Genomic DNA, 19,765 nt, shown 5'->3' with positions numbered 1-19,765 from the left:
TGATGCTGGGGATTCATTCTTCATAATTAATGATCTCATTTTCAGCATGCCATTTAAACTTTATAATTCCCTTTCTTCATGACATATGACATTCTCTTGCCCCTAAGCTTTACTTCCATAATAATTATATTTTTCTGCTTAGTGACTAAATTCATCCATGATCTGTTGATTTCAGTAGTGAAGACTCAAGCTGCCTTGATCTGTATTCTGAACACTTTGAAAACCATTTTTCTGTAGTTAAGTATCTGCTCAACAGTCTTTCACCAAATGATTAATTAAGTAGAGATCAGATTCCCTGAACCATAGGAATTAAAGGTAAAATGATTGAATGCTGGACCAAAACAGCCCTTCCAGAAGATTGCTGAAAAATATTCAGCTCACATGTAACTATCTCAAATAATTTATACCAATATATATCCATAGTAAAATATTTCCATACTTTTCAATACAATCTGAAATGTCATGTGAAAAATAGAAGTATCATTTTTTTTATCTCAGAACAAATTAACTTTTAAACATATTCCATTAATCCTAAGCATATGGATGACTCTTAAACAACTAGCTACTGTTTTATGCTGAACTATCATGAAAGGTTTAGCTTTAGATGCAAAATCAGGAGATTCTGAACTGGAATCTTCTACCACTGTGCCATCACAAGCATCTTTCTTGGTTTATCCAATTATTCATCAGGCTGATTTCTATATAAGAAGCATCAGAGATTGATGGTCTGAGAAAGCAGACTTCCAATTCCTTCTTATATGAGCTGTCAGCACAGTTAGTGGTGTGATTTTGAAGGAGTTGTTCTCATCTCCTGAGCACAACAGCACACAGTAGACATGCCAGCTGTGTTCCCTGAAACATGAGGCATACATGTGGGAACAATAAATTGTCTACTTTGATTAATTACTTTTTAGATCTGTCTTTCTGAAGTCAGATGTTTAGAAAGAATGAAGCTGGTGTAATTTTACAGTGCTCAGTCAACAACAATGAAAGTGCTTGATTAATCTTCTCCTCTTTATTAACTTGTTTTCTTATTTTTAAATAAAATGTAGAAGTAAAACTTTTATTCCTGACAAATTTGCCCATACTTTTATTGGAAGCATGCAGCTAATTTATGCAATGACCTAATTTGCTCTACATGGGAAATGTCTCCTTTGTAATATTTGCATTGTACAGGTTTCTTAAGTTGTCACTGAGAGGATTTGCTAAAACATCAGTGATTTTCCTTTTTTTTAAACAGGATTTTGTTTCAGGTGGACCAAGAAGTGAACGCTGTGATACTGTTTCCAATTTGATAAGCAAAGGCTGTCCAGTTGATTCTGTAGAATACCTGTCTGTGCGTGTAGTAACACCAAGTGAGAATGAAATCAATACCCAAGTGACACCAGGAGAAGTCTCAATCCAACTGCATCCAGGTTTGGTGATTTTCAAAGAAATCTGATGACCATTAATTTGCAATGACAGCTCATAGTGACTTGCTCACAGTTAATATGCTGCAGCAGACAACAATGTAGTTGAAATCTTAGTGAGCTCAGATCAAGGAACCATGGTTATACTCCCTGTCATGTTTGTAGCTAAGCTGTGTGGCCTGGGCCACACTATAAACCTTACTACAACCTATTATAACTCTGTTCTGATCATACAGGCCACTCACACTGTGATGTAATTGTGCTCTGATTCCAATGAAGCTCTGGGGAAAGAGAACTTTTTGTTGCGTTCAGTTATTTAGTTGGTAGAGGGTGAAGAGGCATGCATGCCACAGTGCACATAGAGTCAGAGAACAACTTGCAAGAATCAATTCTCTCCTTCAGCCTTGTCTGTTCTGATGGCTGCATGACCATTGGCAAGCCTGGTAGCAAGTTCTCATACCAGCTAAGTCCAGAAAGGGAACATAGTTTTTTGTTCTCTTTCTCCATTCCTCAGAGTGCTAGAATAGAGTAAATTCTCCATAAGTACTTATGTGATGCATTGATTCATTAGTTAGTGGGAAATACAAATTAGTTAAGTACTTAGAGCCTTTGGTATGAACTTTTAAACACAAAACTATCATTCATTATTACCATAATTACCTTAAATAGCTTTGTGATGGAATTTAAGATTAACGTGTACTTTTCCTCATACATTTCTCTGTTATCTCCCCTTCCATAGCAGTGTGCCCCACAGTCTGACACATATTGTAGCTCTGGAAAACATCCATTCCCCCAGGTATATAGAATTCCAATATATGAACTATATACAAGATGTCAAAGTACACAGATATTACCACAGAGCTAGAAAACTGGTTTAAAATAATATTAAATTGTTTTCAACTCTTCATTAGTTCACTGTGGGTGGTCATATCTTGTCATTAGTTTTTGTTTTTAATAATATAATAATAATAATAATAATAATAATAATAATAATAATAATTCTTGCTACACTTCTCATCTCACTCTAAATGCTGAACTATTTTTCCAGACTGATTAGTTACCAGCAAAACAAAGTCTGTTTCTTTCCCTGGACATGTTCCTAGCTTCCAGTTAAAACTGGGTTCTTCTCCATATAAAATGATGATACAGTTCCATATGGAAATATATGAACACCAGCAGAAAAGGGATGCATAGCCAGTACAGGAATTCTAATCAGTTAATAAAGATTATGGTTCTTGTCACCTGCTATTTTTAAAAAAGGCAGTGTTTACTCAATCCAGTGTATTCACTAAAATCTGACCTTAACATTCCAATAATTACACGTCTTGCCTCACACACAGCCTTCTAAAGTTATAATAGTCTGACCACCTCTAATGACTTTTTTCTCTACCTGGTTTTACAATACATTCATGATCTCAGGTTTTCTAATCTCTCCTAAACTACTTCTAAAAATTCCAGTCTCCATATCTTACCAGTCTCCATGTTCTGACAGCATTCTCATCCATCACCTTTCCACCTTTGCCTCTACAGTCTTTCTAGGGTGGATTTGTTTTGTTTGCTTTCTGTGTTAACATTGGATAGTAACACATATGACACTCCATTATATCTTGGCTTTCTGTCTCATGTTTCTGGCTTACTCCTAGAGCACACCTGAATTTGAAGGCACTCTGTTACCATGGTCTTTACCCTAAGCCTCTCTTCAAATCCTACAGATTCCTGCATCACCACTCTGCACTTAACCTCAAGTTCTTTATTAGAGAAAAGCGTAAAACTATCCCTTCAATATCTGCAGAGGAAATAAGGGGTGGAGGATTAGAAAGCAGAACAGCTGAGCTTAATTAATAACTTTGATGCCTTAGCCTGTTCAGCTGCCACAACACAAATGCCTCACATTTGGTGACACAATGTCACAGAAAGGTTAAAATTTCAAAGACCAGGGAAGTTCAAGAACAAAGTGTAGGCAGATTTGGTTTCTAGTGAGGGTTCTCCAGGCTTACAGGTGTTCACTTCCTGGTAAGTCCTCACATGGCAGAGTTGAAGAGGAAACTCATAGGACTGGGGATGGTATGGAATAAAACTCTCCAGTATCTCAGAGGACCACTAATCCTATCAGAAAGTACCATTTCCCATTATCTCATCTAAACCTAATTACATCCCAAGGTCCCCTCTCCAAATAATATTCAGCTTATAACACTTGATAAATGAAATGTTATTTTTAAAGTCCATAAAATATATTAAGAAATCAACCACAGAGAAGAACCCAGTTATAGAAAGTAAAAATTATTTCATGACCCATCATCTTTAAACATAGTGCCATAAAATTTGAAATTAAGTCAAAAGATATAATCAAAATTCTAATAATAAGCTAATAGTAACAGTAACAAAATACATTCAAATATATAGGTTGTAACTTGAATTGTTCTAAAAAAATTGAAAGGTTTGCTTTTATTTTGAAAAAGAATGAATAAAACTGGACAGAGCATCCAAACAAAAGAATAGCAGCTAATGCTCTTAACCACTGAGCCATGCCTTTGACCCAGGAAGCTATTCTTGTAGGAGGAAAGATCAAGAGTGATGAGCTCTCACTTCCTTCCCTACCCACTACTGTCAGTCTCTTAGTTTTAAACCACTGGATAGAACCAACAAATGCTTGATGAGCCTTGTGTTGCCACTTCATACCAGAGTTCCATGATCCACCAGCACAGTTCTGCGGTTACTCTCATAGTTCCTTTGACAGCAATCCTGGGAAGCAAGACAAGCCTGAGTACACCAAGCTAGGTGCGGCCTCTTTAATTAAATAAAAAAGAAGCAATTAATAAATTTAAAATAATAAAATTAATGAAATAGAGCATTAAAACAAAAAATATAAATAGATCTCTCTAGGTTTTGGGTGTGATTTGCTTTTCCATACTATTAAGCCAATGACCCTATTTTTATAATTAAATACTAATTTCCAGCAGGTTATCCTATTTTATATATTATTTATGTCTAATAAATGCAACTATCTCATAGTAGCTTTTAGAAATTGAAAGAACATAAAGATACCATGTCTGGGACCTCATAATTACATGGCAAACATTAAAATGGTGGTATGATCCAGTTGCCAGGGAAACAAGGCAGGGAAGCTCAGCCTGGTCCAAGGAGGAGTAGCTTACTGAAGAGTGTCTCAAAGCAGTAATTACATGAAGAAAGAGAGGTTAGCTCACCACAGGCAAAAGGAACATAAACAGGGCATGGAAGTGTATGTTTGCAGAGTACTTCTGGGGACTTGTAAGCAGTTTTATCTTGTTAGACTTAAGATGAAGAGAAAATCAAGATGATGAGGTGCCTTAACCTGTCATGATTAGCTACTTGAGCACCTTAAGCAGGCAGTGACACATACAACTTTTTGAGTTTTAAAAAGACAGAGTCCATGGTATAGTGACTATGGGAGAGCAGCACAGCAAAGGACAGTGAAGTGAGAAGGCAAAATGCAGGGGGGAGTCAGAAAGTTGAGTTTGAGGCAAACCTGAGCTACATAGTGAGATCCTGTCTGAAACAACAGTAAAAGGAAAAGCTGGTAGAAAAGAAGATAAGACAAGAGGGGAGGAGAGAGATTCATAGTGGAAAGAAAATACCAAGGAGGAAATGTTATGGTCAGCCCCAGACTGTAATCAATTATAATTATTTTCCACATAGTTGGCCTTGACTATCAACTATGTTTAGTGGTTTGACTGTTTAATGTTGGGGATGGGATCTAAAATTAGTTAGAAAATGTGATTTAAATCACACATACAAAAAAGGGGGGCCTCCATCCAAAAGAACCTGACAATATTTTAAGAATATTCACATAAACACACACCCCATTATATTCTTCATACTCACTTGCACTCCACAAATAGAAGCTGATGAAGACATGAAAAGTATGTGCCTACACCAAAAACTTGAACAAAACTGAGGCATAGTCAAAAACTCACTTCTCACTAAGATTTCCTCTTAGTGAGGCTGATAAAGAAAGATATCAGCAACATAATCAGTCATTCCCCTTTATCCTCAACACTTAAAGCAAAGTGACTTGAGTGACTATGATCTTCTCCAGCAAGCCCACCTTTTTAATCCTTCCCAAACAGTTCCACTGACTAGGCATCAAGTATTCAAACATATGAGCCTATGGGGGCTTCCTCATTCAAACCATCCTAACCCTGAAAAAGTAATATTCTTTTGATAAAATTGCAAATCATATTTTGCCTCTAATTAGAAATGCATGAGGTTATTCTTTTTAATTTAATTATTTTTATGTTTATGGGTATTTTGCCTGCATATATGTTTGTGCACCACTTGTGTGCAGTACCCTCAGAGACCAGAAGAGGGCTTTGGATACCCTAGGACTGGAGTTACCAATAGTTCTGAGCAGCATGTAGGTTCTGGAAATCAAATCTAAGTCCTCTGGAAAAGCAGCTAATGCTCTTAACCACTGAGCCATGCCTTTGGCCCAGGAAGCTATTCTTGTAGGAGGAAAGATCAAGAGTGATGAGCTCTCACTTCCTTCCCTACCCACTACTGTCAGTCTCTTAGTTTTAAACCACTGGATAGAACCAACAAATGCTTGATGAGCCTTGTGTTGCCACTTCATACCAGAGTTCCATGATCCACCAGCACAGTTCTGCGGTTACTCTCATAGTTCCTTTGACAGCAATCCTGGGAAGCAAGACAAGCCTGAGTACACCAAGCTAGGTGCGGCCTCTTTAATTAAATAGGCCATTTTGGAATTTTATTATTTGGATATCCTAAAGTTTATAATTGCACAAAGGACATAGTCTGGGTTGGTTGTGAATAACGGACTTAAGAGTGACTTTGGCAACATTTAATTATAGAATTGTTTGATCAGCTAAAGTATACTAGTTGTGTAGAGTATATGAATGTAGTACATCCATCTCAGCATAGCTCATCTCACATAGTTCCTCTAATATCCAAACATTGCAGACTGTGTTAACAACCAGGTCTTAAGTCATGTATCTATATACATTTCTCTCTGAGCCAGCTTAACCAAACCCTTTCTAGTGTCATCTGGTTATTGGTCTGTGTGGACTATACTCTAATATAAACTAAATGGTTATACAGGGGGACATAGTACCTATATAGCCGTGAGATGGTGTTTCTAGTGCCTTTACCTATAGAATATTACAAAACCCATATCTAATTCTTTTCTTCCACATATATAATTGTCTAATCCAAAGGCATCCTGAGAGCACATTATGGATAATGTCTTAAACTCACAGGCAAGGAAGGCATGGTAATCAAACTTGATCCCATCTTAACAAGCAAAGTGGGATTTGGGGTCAGACTGTCCAGGGCTATCTAACCTGAACTGGCAAAATCTCACTGGCAGTTTAGGGGTCTTGAAATGTAAAAGTAGCAATTACTGTTCTCTTGTGCAATGACTAAAAGGCTCAGTTAAGAAAATATTTATTTTTAAATGACATCTTGTCCGATTGAGGTCTTAGGCCATGTTGAGGACTGACCCAGGTACCTGTGCTAAAACCAGCACCTAGGTAATCAAGGATCCTGTCACAGTAGCCTCCAGGGCTTTCTTATCATCTCTCCTCTGCTGAGCCAGTAAAAGATTTTGCTGGCTAGGCTGTGAACAAGTTTTGTCAGCACAGGTCCCCTGTGTGGCTGACTTTTGTCTGGAGTACCTTCAGTAGCTTAGGCCCCCAAAGACGCCTTTGTAGATGCTGCACAAACTGTGCCTTTCACTGAGGTCATCACCCCACACCTTTGCTGAGTTCCATGCACAATCTGCTGAATAACTGCTACATCTAGCATCATCTGTAAAAACCCAGAGACTCATTCAATGTCAGACAGAGTTACCATAAACTATAATGATTCACCAAGATAAAAATAATATGCAGCTAATGCTTAAGGCCTTTAGCAATATGCTCAAGTCAACAGTCAAAAAAAACCTACACAATTTATATATTTTTTAAATGCTGACCCATGTGTCAGCCCTTCGCATGAACTATGCTCTCCAATTGGCCCTGTGTACTATTTTCTGATATTCTCCTACATTTAATTCTCCACTTTAATTACAGAATGTCTCTACTGGTACTTTTCAGTACAGAGTCAAAAAGTAAACAGAGTAAATGTGCTCTGGAGGCAGGCCAGCTCCTAAAGAGGAGTAGAGAATGGAGGAGGCTGGCTTATGCTTGCCCCACTTTTCCTTCCAAACTTCTGGGATGCAGAACTCAGAATATTACATTCACAGGGCTTCCTACTCAGGCAGGAAACTGTAAATGAATGAGCACCCTTCCTTTTTTGTATTTGTTTTTATCCCCCAGTAAAGCATTGCTATTTTGATAGGTTAGATAGTTCAGATTGAATAACATTGGAATTGTAAAAGAATTTAAAGAAAAATACAGGAATAATTCATTGATTAGGTAAATCTTTTAATAACTATATCATCCTAATGACTATGCAGATATACAAATTGTAATTTATTTTTATAGAATATTTCCCAGTTGAAATGGTCCCCATGGATGAACAGTTAATGATTTGAAACCTTTTGATCTATTATTTTAAAAGGAGAAATTCACATATTTTAAATAGCTGATTTTTCAGTTTATCTTAAATGCAGACCTAGAATTTGAAGAGTCTAGATGAAAAAAAAAAAACTCAGATTCTATGTCAAATTATAATGCGGCCAAGAACTAAATAATGTGAACTGCAGACAGGTACCCTTGGGAAACTCTTTACCTGTTGTGGTGATGACTGTCTCTTCCAATCCAGTTATTTTACTCAAGAACAATACCTGGCCTCTGTGATCATCATACATTCACTGAGCTCCCTCCATGTGTTGAACTAACAATCTGCACACCTTCAATATGGCATGCCTGGTTTTCTGCTCTAACCCACTGTCTCACCTACTAACCAAAAGGAAGAAACTCATCAGTTGTTTCATAATGTGCAATCATTATCTCAAAGAGCTCATGTACTGTCAAGTGCCAAAGGGTTCACATCTCATTGATAAAGGCACCTTACCTCAGAAGAATGAATTAACACCTACATTTAATAAAAGGTCATTTTTTAAAAGATATCTTTCTGATTAGCACAGCCACCTGAACCTTTTTCAACAGAATACTGCTTACTGTTTTGCATTATGCTTTCCTAGCTTTGAGGGTGATGGGCAATTCATGTCATGTAAATGATTCCTCCTACATTTGTATTGAGCTGGTCTATTTTTTTATTTGTATATTGTCTCTAGAATTGTCAGAAATGCATTGTTGTAGCTTAGATCTGAAATGTCCCTCATGGCTCCTGTGTTTGAACACTTGATCTTGGTCCCCAGCTTCTGACACTGTTTTGGAAGACTATGGCTGGGGGAGTGGGTCACAGTGGTAGGCCTTTGAGAGCTGGACACAACCCTGTGAGTCATCAAGCTACTGCTACCTCAACTACCATGCCGTCCCCACCAAGATAATAAGCTGTATCCTCTGATCTGTGAACCCAAACAATCCTTTTCTGCTTAAGTTACCTCTATCCCGTACTAGATCACAGTGATTAAAAAAAAAAAAGTAACTTGATAATGTATAAACTTAGGATTACTGTGCTGCTACTATGTATCACTGCAAACCATCAAGATGGCTCAGTGGCTACAGGAGCTTGTCATACCCGACTATCCTGAGTTCAATCTCTAGGATCCACAAGAGAGAAGCACAGAACTGATTCTGATTCCTATAAGTTGTCGTCTGATCTCAACACATATGTTGTTACAAGTGTGCTTACATGCATATATACATACACACATGCATGCACAAACCAAATGCATCTAAGATGTGTAAATGAAGACTATATCATGTTTGTCTTTCTTTGAATTAGGAGCTGAAGCTAATTTCATGTTAAAAATCCGTCCTCTGAAGAAATACCCTGTGGATCTTTATTATCTGGTTGATGTTTCAGCATCAATGCACAATAATATAGAAAAATTGAATTCTGTTGGAAATGATTTATCCAGAAAGATGGCGTTTTTCTCCCATGACTTCCGTCTTGGTTTTGGCTCGTATGTGGATAAAACTGTCTCACCTTACATTAGCATCCATCCAGAGAGGATCCATAACCAGTGCAGGTAGCTAATGTTTCATGTGGATAATATTAAAAGAATCTTTCTTATAAAAAAAAAGCTCATGTTGTTTGTTCTTATAGGCTTACCGTATTTCAAAATATTGTCTTATTAAATAAAAGTTAAAATATTTGAGGAGGATCCTTGTTCCTCTATGGAAACATTTGCCTCTAGCTTGGGTTTTAAGTTATATTCCTTCAAATATTGTTTATTCACCTTTTGTCATACAAAATAATCTTACCTATTATTAGTAACCCTGTGTGAATTTCCAACAATGAGGCTGACATGCATATAAGTACCTCTGGAAATTCTATATGTCTCCTTTGTGGTTGCTCCGAATTTATTAAATTTAAGTTTGACACATTTTAGAGTATTTATCACCTCAGTGCTACACTGATACCTTACTGTATTGTGATGGTATATATTTATGTTGTTAATGATGTAACTAACTTCCTGAAAGACGAGGGATCAAAAAATAAGAATTTGATTCTAAATAGCATTTGCCTCCCCAAGGAAAGAAAACTAACTTCAAGCATGCAAGTTTTCTTATAGCGTCATCTGTTGAATTTTCAGAGAAATGACTTTGTAAATCTCTTATTCCATAAATCATTTTCTTTAAAGATATTTTCTACGTCTATAAACTGCTCAAATAATTTCACTCTACACATTTCAACTTGTAGACTTCGAGAAGTCTTTTCCTAATTGCTATTTCTTTATCATTCACTGTGGTTTTCTGAGGTCAGGTGTTATTTTGTTGCTCAGATTGACCCTGAACTCATGAATCCTCCTGAATCTGCATCCTGAGTACTTGGGTTACATTATGCCCAGCTTGAACAATCTCCTTGAAGGAGAGCCCACCTGAGGACTGAGTCTCTTTCTGAGTTACAAGAGTGTTTATCGAAGTCATTCTCATACATTTTACTGCTCACTAATAATTCCACAACAAGCATCATTTTCAAAATTAGTGTGATATCTTTTTAGAAATAACAAGGTAATATGCTATTTGAGCTGAATTCACAAACTATCTCCTTGGATGTGTTTCTCATCAGCTCCAGGCCAACTGTGACAGGAAATTACTAAAAATCTTTATGTCCCTTTAAACAAAGTGTTCATTAGCATATTGAAGGGCTTTATCGTCCTGTGTTCACGAAACACATAGAATCTTCTTCATTTTTAACATTAATCATACAGTTCTATTTTCTGATCACAAACAAGTTTCACCAACATTGAATTCTCTAATCTTATAAATTTTTATGGTGTAAAAATTTCCTTACACCTCCAAAAAAATCCCCTTCTTTCTTTTACCAACTATATAATTTGACTAATAGTAGCACTTTGCAAAATTTAAGGGAGCATAGAAAACTAGATTTTGGACTTCTTTTTCCCATACAGTGACTACAATTTAGACTGTATGCCTCCCCATGGATACATCCATGTGCTGTCTCTGACAGAAAACGTCACTGAGTTTGAAAAAGCAGTTCACAGACAAAAGATCTCTGGAAACATAGACACTCCTGAAGGAGGTTTCGATGCCATGCTTCAGGCTGCTGTATGTGAGGTAAGCAGTTTTGCATGCTGAGTGTTTGAATTCTCAGATGTAGCAGAGGGTATAAGAGTTTTATGTTCTGGTTGGTTCATGGAGCAGAAACAATATGGAAGAATTCATTTTTAAAAAATCTCATTTCTCATCACTATTAGGATTCATTTTGGTACATATTGGGATAGAGGGGCCAAGTTGGGGAAGGGCTATAGAGAGAAGACAAGATTTTACAAAGGAGATGCTCTTTGCTTGTATACACCTCAGGAAAAAGCCAGAAAGAGCCTGTTGTCCCATTCTCGTCATGTTGTCGAGCTTATTCTTCCTCCAGTGGGGGAGTAAAGGGTAAACAAATGCATGGGCATGCTATTTTAGAGACACTACATCATTCAAGCCTGACTTGGTGTTTGTCAGCTCAAATATATCTTTTACTTGAGGCAAAGACCACAGTGAGATCCATGTCATTGTACAAGGTCTAATTACATGTTTATTTTAAGAGTCATATTGGATGGCGAAAAGAAGCTAAAAGATTGCTGCTGGTGATGACAGACCAGACATCACATCTTGCTCTTGATAGCAAGCTGGCAGGCATAGTGGTGCCAAACGACGGAAACTGCCATCTGAAAAACAACGTCTACGTCAAATCGACAACCATGGTAATGTAGCAACAGCTCCTTCCTAGCTACGCTGATTCCTTGGGCTAAAATGCAAGTTTAAATTGTCAGTTCAACCATGCTTGTCCCAGGAAATTATGTAAAAAGCAAGATGTAGAACCAAGACGGGCCAGGAATCAATACCTATAGAGCAGTATACTAAAATCACTGCTCAAGAAAGTTGATGGCTAACAGACATTGGCATTGTCTAGTAGCTGATTCTTTGACAAGCTACTACGAATGGTAGAATTTTTGAAAGAAAGTGATACAAGAGATTATTTTCATGTGATTCAAAGACCTTGAAAGAGAGAAAAACACGGCATTGTTTTGTAGAAATAAGCTACTTCTATGAGGTTGGTATTTATAAATATAATAAGAAGTGATAAGAAAAATGGAATTGGTCTAAGAAATCTTCAGAATGCAGTACTAGATAAGCTAAATAAAGATCATTGGGAAAAGCATAAAACAAGGCAGACTTTGTATATAGACACCACTCATCCTCCCTCTGCAACACATCTTTGTGTAGGACTGCTTGTTAGACAAAGCCTATCTGAATTGCTTCCTAGAAGTTCGCATAAGATTTGAATCATGTATTTAAATACAACCTTTTATCACCACATCTTCCCTGGTATTAGCTAATTGCAGATATTAAAAAAAAGAATAACAAAGTATCGTTCGTGTCTGACGTTGACAGCTATTTACTTGGAAACGTTTTCAACAAAGCTGCCAAGTTTCTCAGTTCATAAGCCCCATTGTCTAGTACCACATAAACTAGTCACAGTGGTGCTGGCTTGAAATTCCAGCATTCTGGAGGTAGAGACAAGGGGATCAGAAATTCAATATCATCCTCAGCTATATAGCAAGTTCAAGACCAACCTGGACACATCAGACTCTGTTTCAAATAATATAATAAAATGAAATAATAAACTATAATAAATAAATTCAATCCTGAGCATATTTAACATTCAGGCTTTGGAATAACTCCAGGGACATCTTCTCTCCTGTGCAACTACATTGCATTCTAGTTACTCATTGCTTATCTAGCTTGCTTCCTACTTGGCCTCATTGAATCTAGGGTAGAGGTCTAATGTGTTCCTTGGCAATGGAAAAGGAGACAGGAGGAGTTACTCTATTTTGAGACAAAGGGAAGCTTTTTAAAGGAGAAATGACAATGGTATGATTCCCAAGTCCTGTTATTCTTTTGAAGTCTTGCCAAGTTACTGACATCATCTCTTCATCAGTATATTTGAAAGGATGTATGGCTCATGCAGGGATGAATCTTTGGGCAAAAATAAAATGTCATGATATTAGACCTAGGTTATGTTAAAAAAAAACCTTGTGGGGATGTTATAATTTTGTATATAATTTTTGTAGGATTTTAAACCCCATTTGGGTTATTGTGATATGGGAAAACAGGCAATGCATCATGCCCTTCTTTTGTGTCCTCGGCCATTATTTAGTGGAATGACTTTTACACATGTCATTCCTGTGATTTATTGGGTAAATCAAAGAGAAGTGCACTTAATAATAACTTAAAGAACACCTTTATTTCCATTATACCAGATCTGTATTTTAAAGAATCCTCCTGCTCAGAATTCTCATTGCTAGCAACAATGGCCAAAAACAAAAGGAGCTAGTGCATTGGAGTGTCTCCTTGGTTGTATGGCCATATGTAAAATGTGCAATGAATGGACTCTGAAGCCTTGTGTGTCTCAGGATACCTTGACTCCATCTCTTGGCATATATCTATCTTCTATCTACCTACTTTTTAAACCCTCTCCATTCTTTCCATGAGTACTATAATGGAATTCTAAATTTTGTATCAGTTAAGCAAGAAATCACACACTCTGCTTCTTAGCCTCATCTCCAGTAATGAATGCCAGTAATGATACTAGACTTCTTGGCCCAAGACTTTGGTCTTTGTATTTATAAAGAGAGGTGATTAATTTAATGCCTCTTGTATGTCTAAATCACAGGGACCAGAATTATACTTTTGAGTTATAACCATTTTAGGAAGACCAGTGTAACCCCACACTAATCACAATGAGAATTCAAAGGCTGAAAGCACCTTTGCAGACACTTCGCATATAGCATGGAATTTGTATATATAGTAGTTACCATTACCATCCTTTTCCTATCAAAAATACTAAAGGTTAGAAAAGCTAAGTTAAATCTGTCTGAGTTAAGTCTTTATGACTGGAAGCTACTAAAGTACTAGGACCCATTGAATTTCAATCAGTATTCCTAACCACCTTGTCAATGTGTCTCAACCAAAAGCAAAGAAATAGGGAAATGCTTCTCCTGGTGTGTTTTTGGTTCTAACTTTTACACTGTAGCCTTTATCTACAGAAGAATAACCCTAGATACCTTGGTTTTATCTAAATTATAAAAGAAGATCTAAGGTAATTTTTATCTAGGCTGTTGGCATTGATGGTACACTATTAAAAAAATCTATTTTCTAGTGTTTTTTACATTATGCAAAATGCCATAATAAAATTTGAGTAGTAACCTAGTGTTTCATTCTGTCCAGCAATAATGTCAACTTAAAGTATAACATTCTCTCCAAAAGGACAGAGGTTCATACAAAATTGTTGATGATGAAAAAGATACATTAGTACTTAAGGCCTAGAAGTCCATTCCGTTTTACCACCCAGCTTTCCCAAATTATTCAACCTCATTCAGAGCCCTCCCATTCATCCCACCCTTGGCAAAGGCCAATTATTATCCAAAGATCTTTCACCACAATGAAAGGAGACAAAGGAGCATGTGTGTGGAGGCATTGAGTGAACCTGGCCAATGGACAGTTCACATGCTGGTATAACTCTAAGTCCTGAACATACAAATACAAATAGACTCACTAGTATCTCCTGTTCAGACTTGGTGCTCTGTGCACCTCACAGCTTTCGTGTGTCCCATCACTAGTCAGTGGTTCTTCACTTTTCTTTCACATGCCTCCTCAGAACTTCCTACCACTGGTTCCATCTGGCATTCTTCCCCCTAAACCCCAATAGGAGAGAGTAGCTGCTGACCAGGTCAGCATCTTAGATGACTGAGGTAAAACTGCTAAAGGTGAGTCACTATTACTGTAGACTTGTGCTTCCTATCATAGAAAGATATTCAACACTCTTCTTTTTCTTCTCACACAGTTTTGCTTAAAGTGTACTTCTCTTTTAGTATTCTATCTGTGAAGCTTTCTATTGGCCATGAAGTACATTTAATTTTTTTTTATAACTGCCAAAGAAGAAAGCAAGATTAAGAACATACTTGGTTATTTTAATTCATAGTTTAGCTACATGAATTAACAAGCTTTTATGAATTATAACATTTATTTCAGTGCTCTTTTTTACTAAAATAAATTTTCTTTAGCAATTTCAAAGTCACAAAGGCATTTATAATTAATATTGACATAAGACAATTCCATTTAAGCAAAGACTTATAATCTTTTAATAAAGAAATTTGTTAATTATTTTTGCCACTCTTGATTAAGAAATGGGCTATTCAATGTCAGAAAGTGTTAAGAATTCTTTCACTTTTCATTATGTGTCCTGGATGCATTAATAAAAATACTTATTCTTTAGCACTCCTAAATACTTCCAGAAAGCCGGAAGCCTGTATGCAGTTTTAACAAATATTGTTGCATCTTGTGTGTTTTTTTTAAACTAACAAAATACTTGATAGCAGTTGACTGACTGTACTATTTGCTTTAAACTGCAAACATGCTGAGAATATTTCTGCAGTTATTTTATGAAGCCAGATTTGAATGCTCTACATGTTCACAGAAAACTAGCCAGGAAATAATCTCAGCAAACAATACCTAGACAAACATACCCCTTAATTGAAAGCAAATGCTACATGCAAAAATCACCTACCCAGGATAAAAGGAGTCTGGCTCTGTTTCTTTAGAACCTCTGGAAAGGAATTCAACTAATAACTAAAAACTAAGCTCAAGAACATTTAAATTTAATTTGCAAGTTTATGGGACAAGCTATATTGATTAAATTAAATGTTTGGGTTAAAACATTTAAGCAGAAAACATCCATTCCCATTCTTTTTAAAAAGCTTACAAAATTAGTTCTTGCCCTTCTTCACCAAGTGAAGTTTCATGATTACAGTTGACACTATCTGGGGCAGATGAGACAAATTCAAACACCCCAGAAGCCAGGGGAACAGGGTTAATGAGTGAGGCAGATCCATCAAAGCACAGGTAAGAGCATGCCTACAGTGTTTACTGTTAACAGTCTTATTTAAAATGATCTTCTACTAAGTAGTCCTTCTGTGCATGCCTTTTTACATTTTGGAAGTACAACCTCACAGCCCAGAAGTAGGGATGATGTTTTTCTTCTCTTGGGTAAATATGGTAACTGTCAGAAGCTGAACATAATCCCATTCTACTCCATGACAGAGCCTGCAATAGATGCCAGTCAGTGGGACATCAAGACCTTGCCACTTCTCACTATTGGTATGGGCTTAGTAATTCCAGAATCCTGGAGCAAAGCCTTTTTATTCAGTAGTCCATTTATGTGAGATGGTACTACCATAATTCTCAGAAATATAAACTAGTATTTCTATATGCCTTAATCACATGGAAACAGGACCTCAGATACCTTAAAACTGTGTCCTGGTCACATAGTGTGCTGATCACCATCCCCTCTCTATGACACCTACCTGAGATGATAAGCTTGTAAAGAGGTAGGGTTTATTTTGAACCACAGTTTGGGAGGTTGTGGTCCATGAGTGTTTGTCCTCATTGCAGTGGTAGTAAAACTGCTTACCTTGTGACCAGGGAGCAAAAGAAGAAAAGAGGGTCAGGGACCCAGAGTTTTCTCCCAGGGCATGCCCCAGTGCCCTGAACACTTCTAATAAACCCCACCAGTCAAAGGTTCCACCTTCACCCCCTAGATTCACAGTGTGTGGACCAGGCTTCCACCGTGTGGGGCTGTTGAGAGACATTTAAGGTCCAAACTAAGGGCAAAGCTGGCAGTTGCAGAGCTAGGAGATGTAGCTCCAGCATCGTTGCTCTGTCCAGAGCACCACTTCTTGATTCTCTTTGGGATATTTCACTTTTAAGAGGACATTTCCATGCCAAAGACACTTTAGCTATCATGGCAGGGGGAGGGGTTCTACCCTTTAGCAGGCAGTCAAACAGTGTGTTTCACATCCTCTATTGCATAGGACATCCTGTACAGACACACTCTCAAAACAAACCGGTATCTAGCCCCACTTCTGCCTAACCTGCCCTGTGCCATTACCAGGCTCTACCATGTACTTAAAAGCCAGGCTGTTGAGACAAAAGTAGACAAACATATCTTTCAAATTTTCATCTCCAAATGCATTTTCACTCCCACACTGTTTCTACTTTGTTTTACTCCTCTAAAATATAAACTCACTGAAAGTGAAGGTTTCAATGTCTTATTATAGTTCTCAGTACTGCAAACTCCGACTTACCTTTTAACTCAATTTTACTTAGGGAGAAGAGATGCTTTAACACTTTCTTTGTCCCCCTGGATATGCATATTATTATAATTCAACTGTACTTCCCAAACAGTAATCTCTTTGACTGAAAGTGTTCCTATCAACCTCTCTTCCCTCCTGACATTTATAAGTCACTTCCCACAAGCTTAATTACTTAGTGGTGCTCCTGGCATGTTCCTTCCCTTTTCCCTTTTGCCTCTGAAATGTACCTTATCTCCATTAATTATTTTCAGAGTTTATAGAAGTAATATAATGGGTTAGGTGGAGGGAGGAGGGGATATTTGTTAGAATTGAGGAGTCATGACATCACCAGGACAGGGCAGCTGGCTGAGAGGGAGTACATTCTCCTGCTCACAGAAAAAAGGACATAGAAGATAAAATGCTTAAAAGATACTGTGCTGCATGGAGGAGAGGTGAGGAGGTTTCAGAAATGGTAATTAATCCATAGCCACTTGTCAACAGTAGTTTATTTATACATATGTTAGACATTTATAATCTAAAAAAAAAATCTGCCTTGAGGTACTTGGGATTATTCTTTTAAAACAGATTTCTCTCTAGGGGTAAAAAATGTTCTTTTAAACTTAGAAGTCTGACGAAGCTTTTGCCCAGCTTGAATGAATGTTCTAGACTTGAATTTTGTGTAATTTTGGCTAACGTGACTTCCTGTTTGTGGATAAGAAAGGAAATTTAAAAGGCTCCTAAAGCTACTCACATTTTCAACTGTTCTTTAAATATTGACTTTGTGTGGATTAAGTATAAGCTGGTTAAAAACGTGGGTTTTTTTTTTCCTATTTCAAATGAAATGTTTTTAAAAAGTAGGAAGAGTGAGTGTTTGGCAAGCTGTTACTATTTTTTGTCAAAGAAAAAATATTTTAAAAGTAACTGTTGCTATTAAAATAATATTCCCAATGTATCTAGATTTGTCTTACTTTTTACTTACTCCCTGTAGCTTAACTGGTATTACGCAAACTGTCACAAATCTATTTTAAGGTCATGTACTTTATTAGGAACAGGAATAGGAATTTGGCTGGAAGAATTTATACTTAGGAAATTTTTTTCTATTACTTTAAAATTACATTCCTAAGAATTGCTCTGGGCAGAATTTTTCTTATGCAAACCCATGTGTTAACACTTTTCAGGCCTTTTCATGAATTGATTTCATATCACATCTAAATGCAACTAATAAAAACAAATACAGATAGAGTTTTGCTATGATGTCTCCTGCAGGTTGAGCCCAAGGCCTCATGTATGCTAAACATATTCTATAACACCGAGCATACCTGCTGCCCTAGTAGAATTTTTAAAAGCAAGGCTGTATCTGTCCATATGCATAAATTTTAAATGCAGGCCACAGAACATTGGCTATAAGTAAGACTAGTTAATTTAGGTTTATTACTAAATTCACATAGTCTTCATATTACAGAGATATTAACTAAGTTAGATTAACATTGGTGGGTATAACCTGGTGTAACTAGTATGGTGGTTTGAAAGAAAATGGCCCGCAAAAGGAATGGCACTATGAGGAGGTGTGGCCTTGATAGAGTAGGTGTGGTCTTGTTAGAGGAAGTGTGTCACTGTGGAGGTGGGCTTTGAGGTCTCATATATGCTCAAGCTATGCCCAGTGCGACAGTCCACTTCCTGTTGCCTGCAAGTCAAGATGTAGGACACTCAGCTACTTCTCCAGCACCATGTTTGCCTGCATGCCACCATGTTATGCCATGACAATGGACTACACCTCTGAAAATATAAGCCACCCCAATTAAATGTTTTTCCTTTATATGAGTTGCTGTGGTCATGGTGTCTATTCACTTCAATAGAAATCCTAACTAAGACACCTGGTAAACTACAGAACAGCTTGACCTTGACCTCCATGAAGCTAGGTAGGCTCAGTCACACAACCCTTTTTTGCTCCTATACTTTGGCCAGAGGCCACAGCAAGTGGAGTCTGACATCATCCCTCTATGGTTGTCTAATTATGAACCTGTTGTTTGAGACAATCAGTTTAATTCCTAGATGAACATTTATGGAAAGAAACAATACCTGTGCTGTGCCTTACTATATAACAGTAAAAAGCAACTTCTGCAGTTGTCAAACAGGAGGGCAAGGCATTGCTGAGAATTGAAGCCAGGATCTTTTGCGCTCTAGGCAAGAACCCTACCACTGCATTCTCATCCTTGAACTAAACTGTATTTCCTTTCCTAACTCATCCCTAGCCTTCTAACAGCCACACACACCAAAAAGCTACGTTTAGCTTTTGGCATTTTATTTACCATGGTAAAATGGCTCACAGTATATCATACAACCAAAAAAAAAGTATAATAATAAATTAAGAGGTCATTAATCTTCACTCTATATAAGATGTTAAAGTAGAAATCTTGGAGTGTGATTAGTTTTAAATACCTACTGAATATATCTTCTAATTTAATGTACTAGTGCCATCTTTCTAATTAACCAGCAACTGTAGAGAGTGGACCTCATGCAAATGTTAGAGGATAGAACTGAAGGCTTCTGTTATCCAAGTGAAAGCCATGGGGTTTTCTACATCTAAAGAGTATGCTATGTCACAAGTCAAATCAAATGTTTGTATGCACACACACAT

At 37.1% G+C, this 19,765-nt stretch overlaps 1 protein-coding gene across 1 annotated transcript in view; it reads left to right on the top strand.

Annotated features, from left to right (window-relative positions):
- Nucleotides 1-19,765, top strand: part of Itgb8 (integrin subunit beta 8) — an 83,220-nt gene that overhangs the window by 41,084 nt on the left and 22,371 nt on the right. The window contains exons 3-6 of the mRNA XM_052739209.1: nt 1,241-1,415; nt 9,264-9,510; nt 10,897-11,062; nt 11,539-11,697. Of these exons, the coding sequence (XP_052595169.1) occupies nt 1,241-1,415; nt 9,264-9,510; nt 10,897-11,062; nt 11,539-11,697 (747 nt within the window). The remainder of the gene's footprint in view (nt 1-1,240; nt 1,416-9,263; nt 9,511-10,896; nt 11,063-11,538; nt 11,698-19,765) is intronic.

The sequence above is a fragment of the Peromyscus californicus genome, unplaced genomic scaffold (genome assembly GCF_007827085.1).
Source record: "Peromyscus californicus insignis strain IS unplaced genomic scaffold, ASM782708v3 Scaffold_15__1_contigs__length_86483966, whole genome shotgun sequence".
NCBI classification, from domain to species: Eukaryota; Metazoa; Chordata; class Mammalia; order Rodentia; family Cricetidae; genus Peromyscus; species Peromyscus californicus.
Note: the sequence above shows the minus strand (reverse complement) of the source record. Positions and strands in the feature narration are given on the sequence as shown.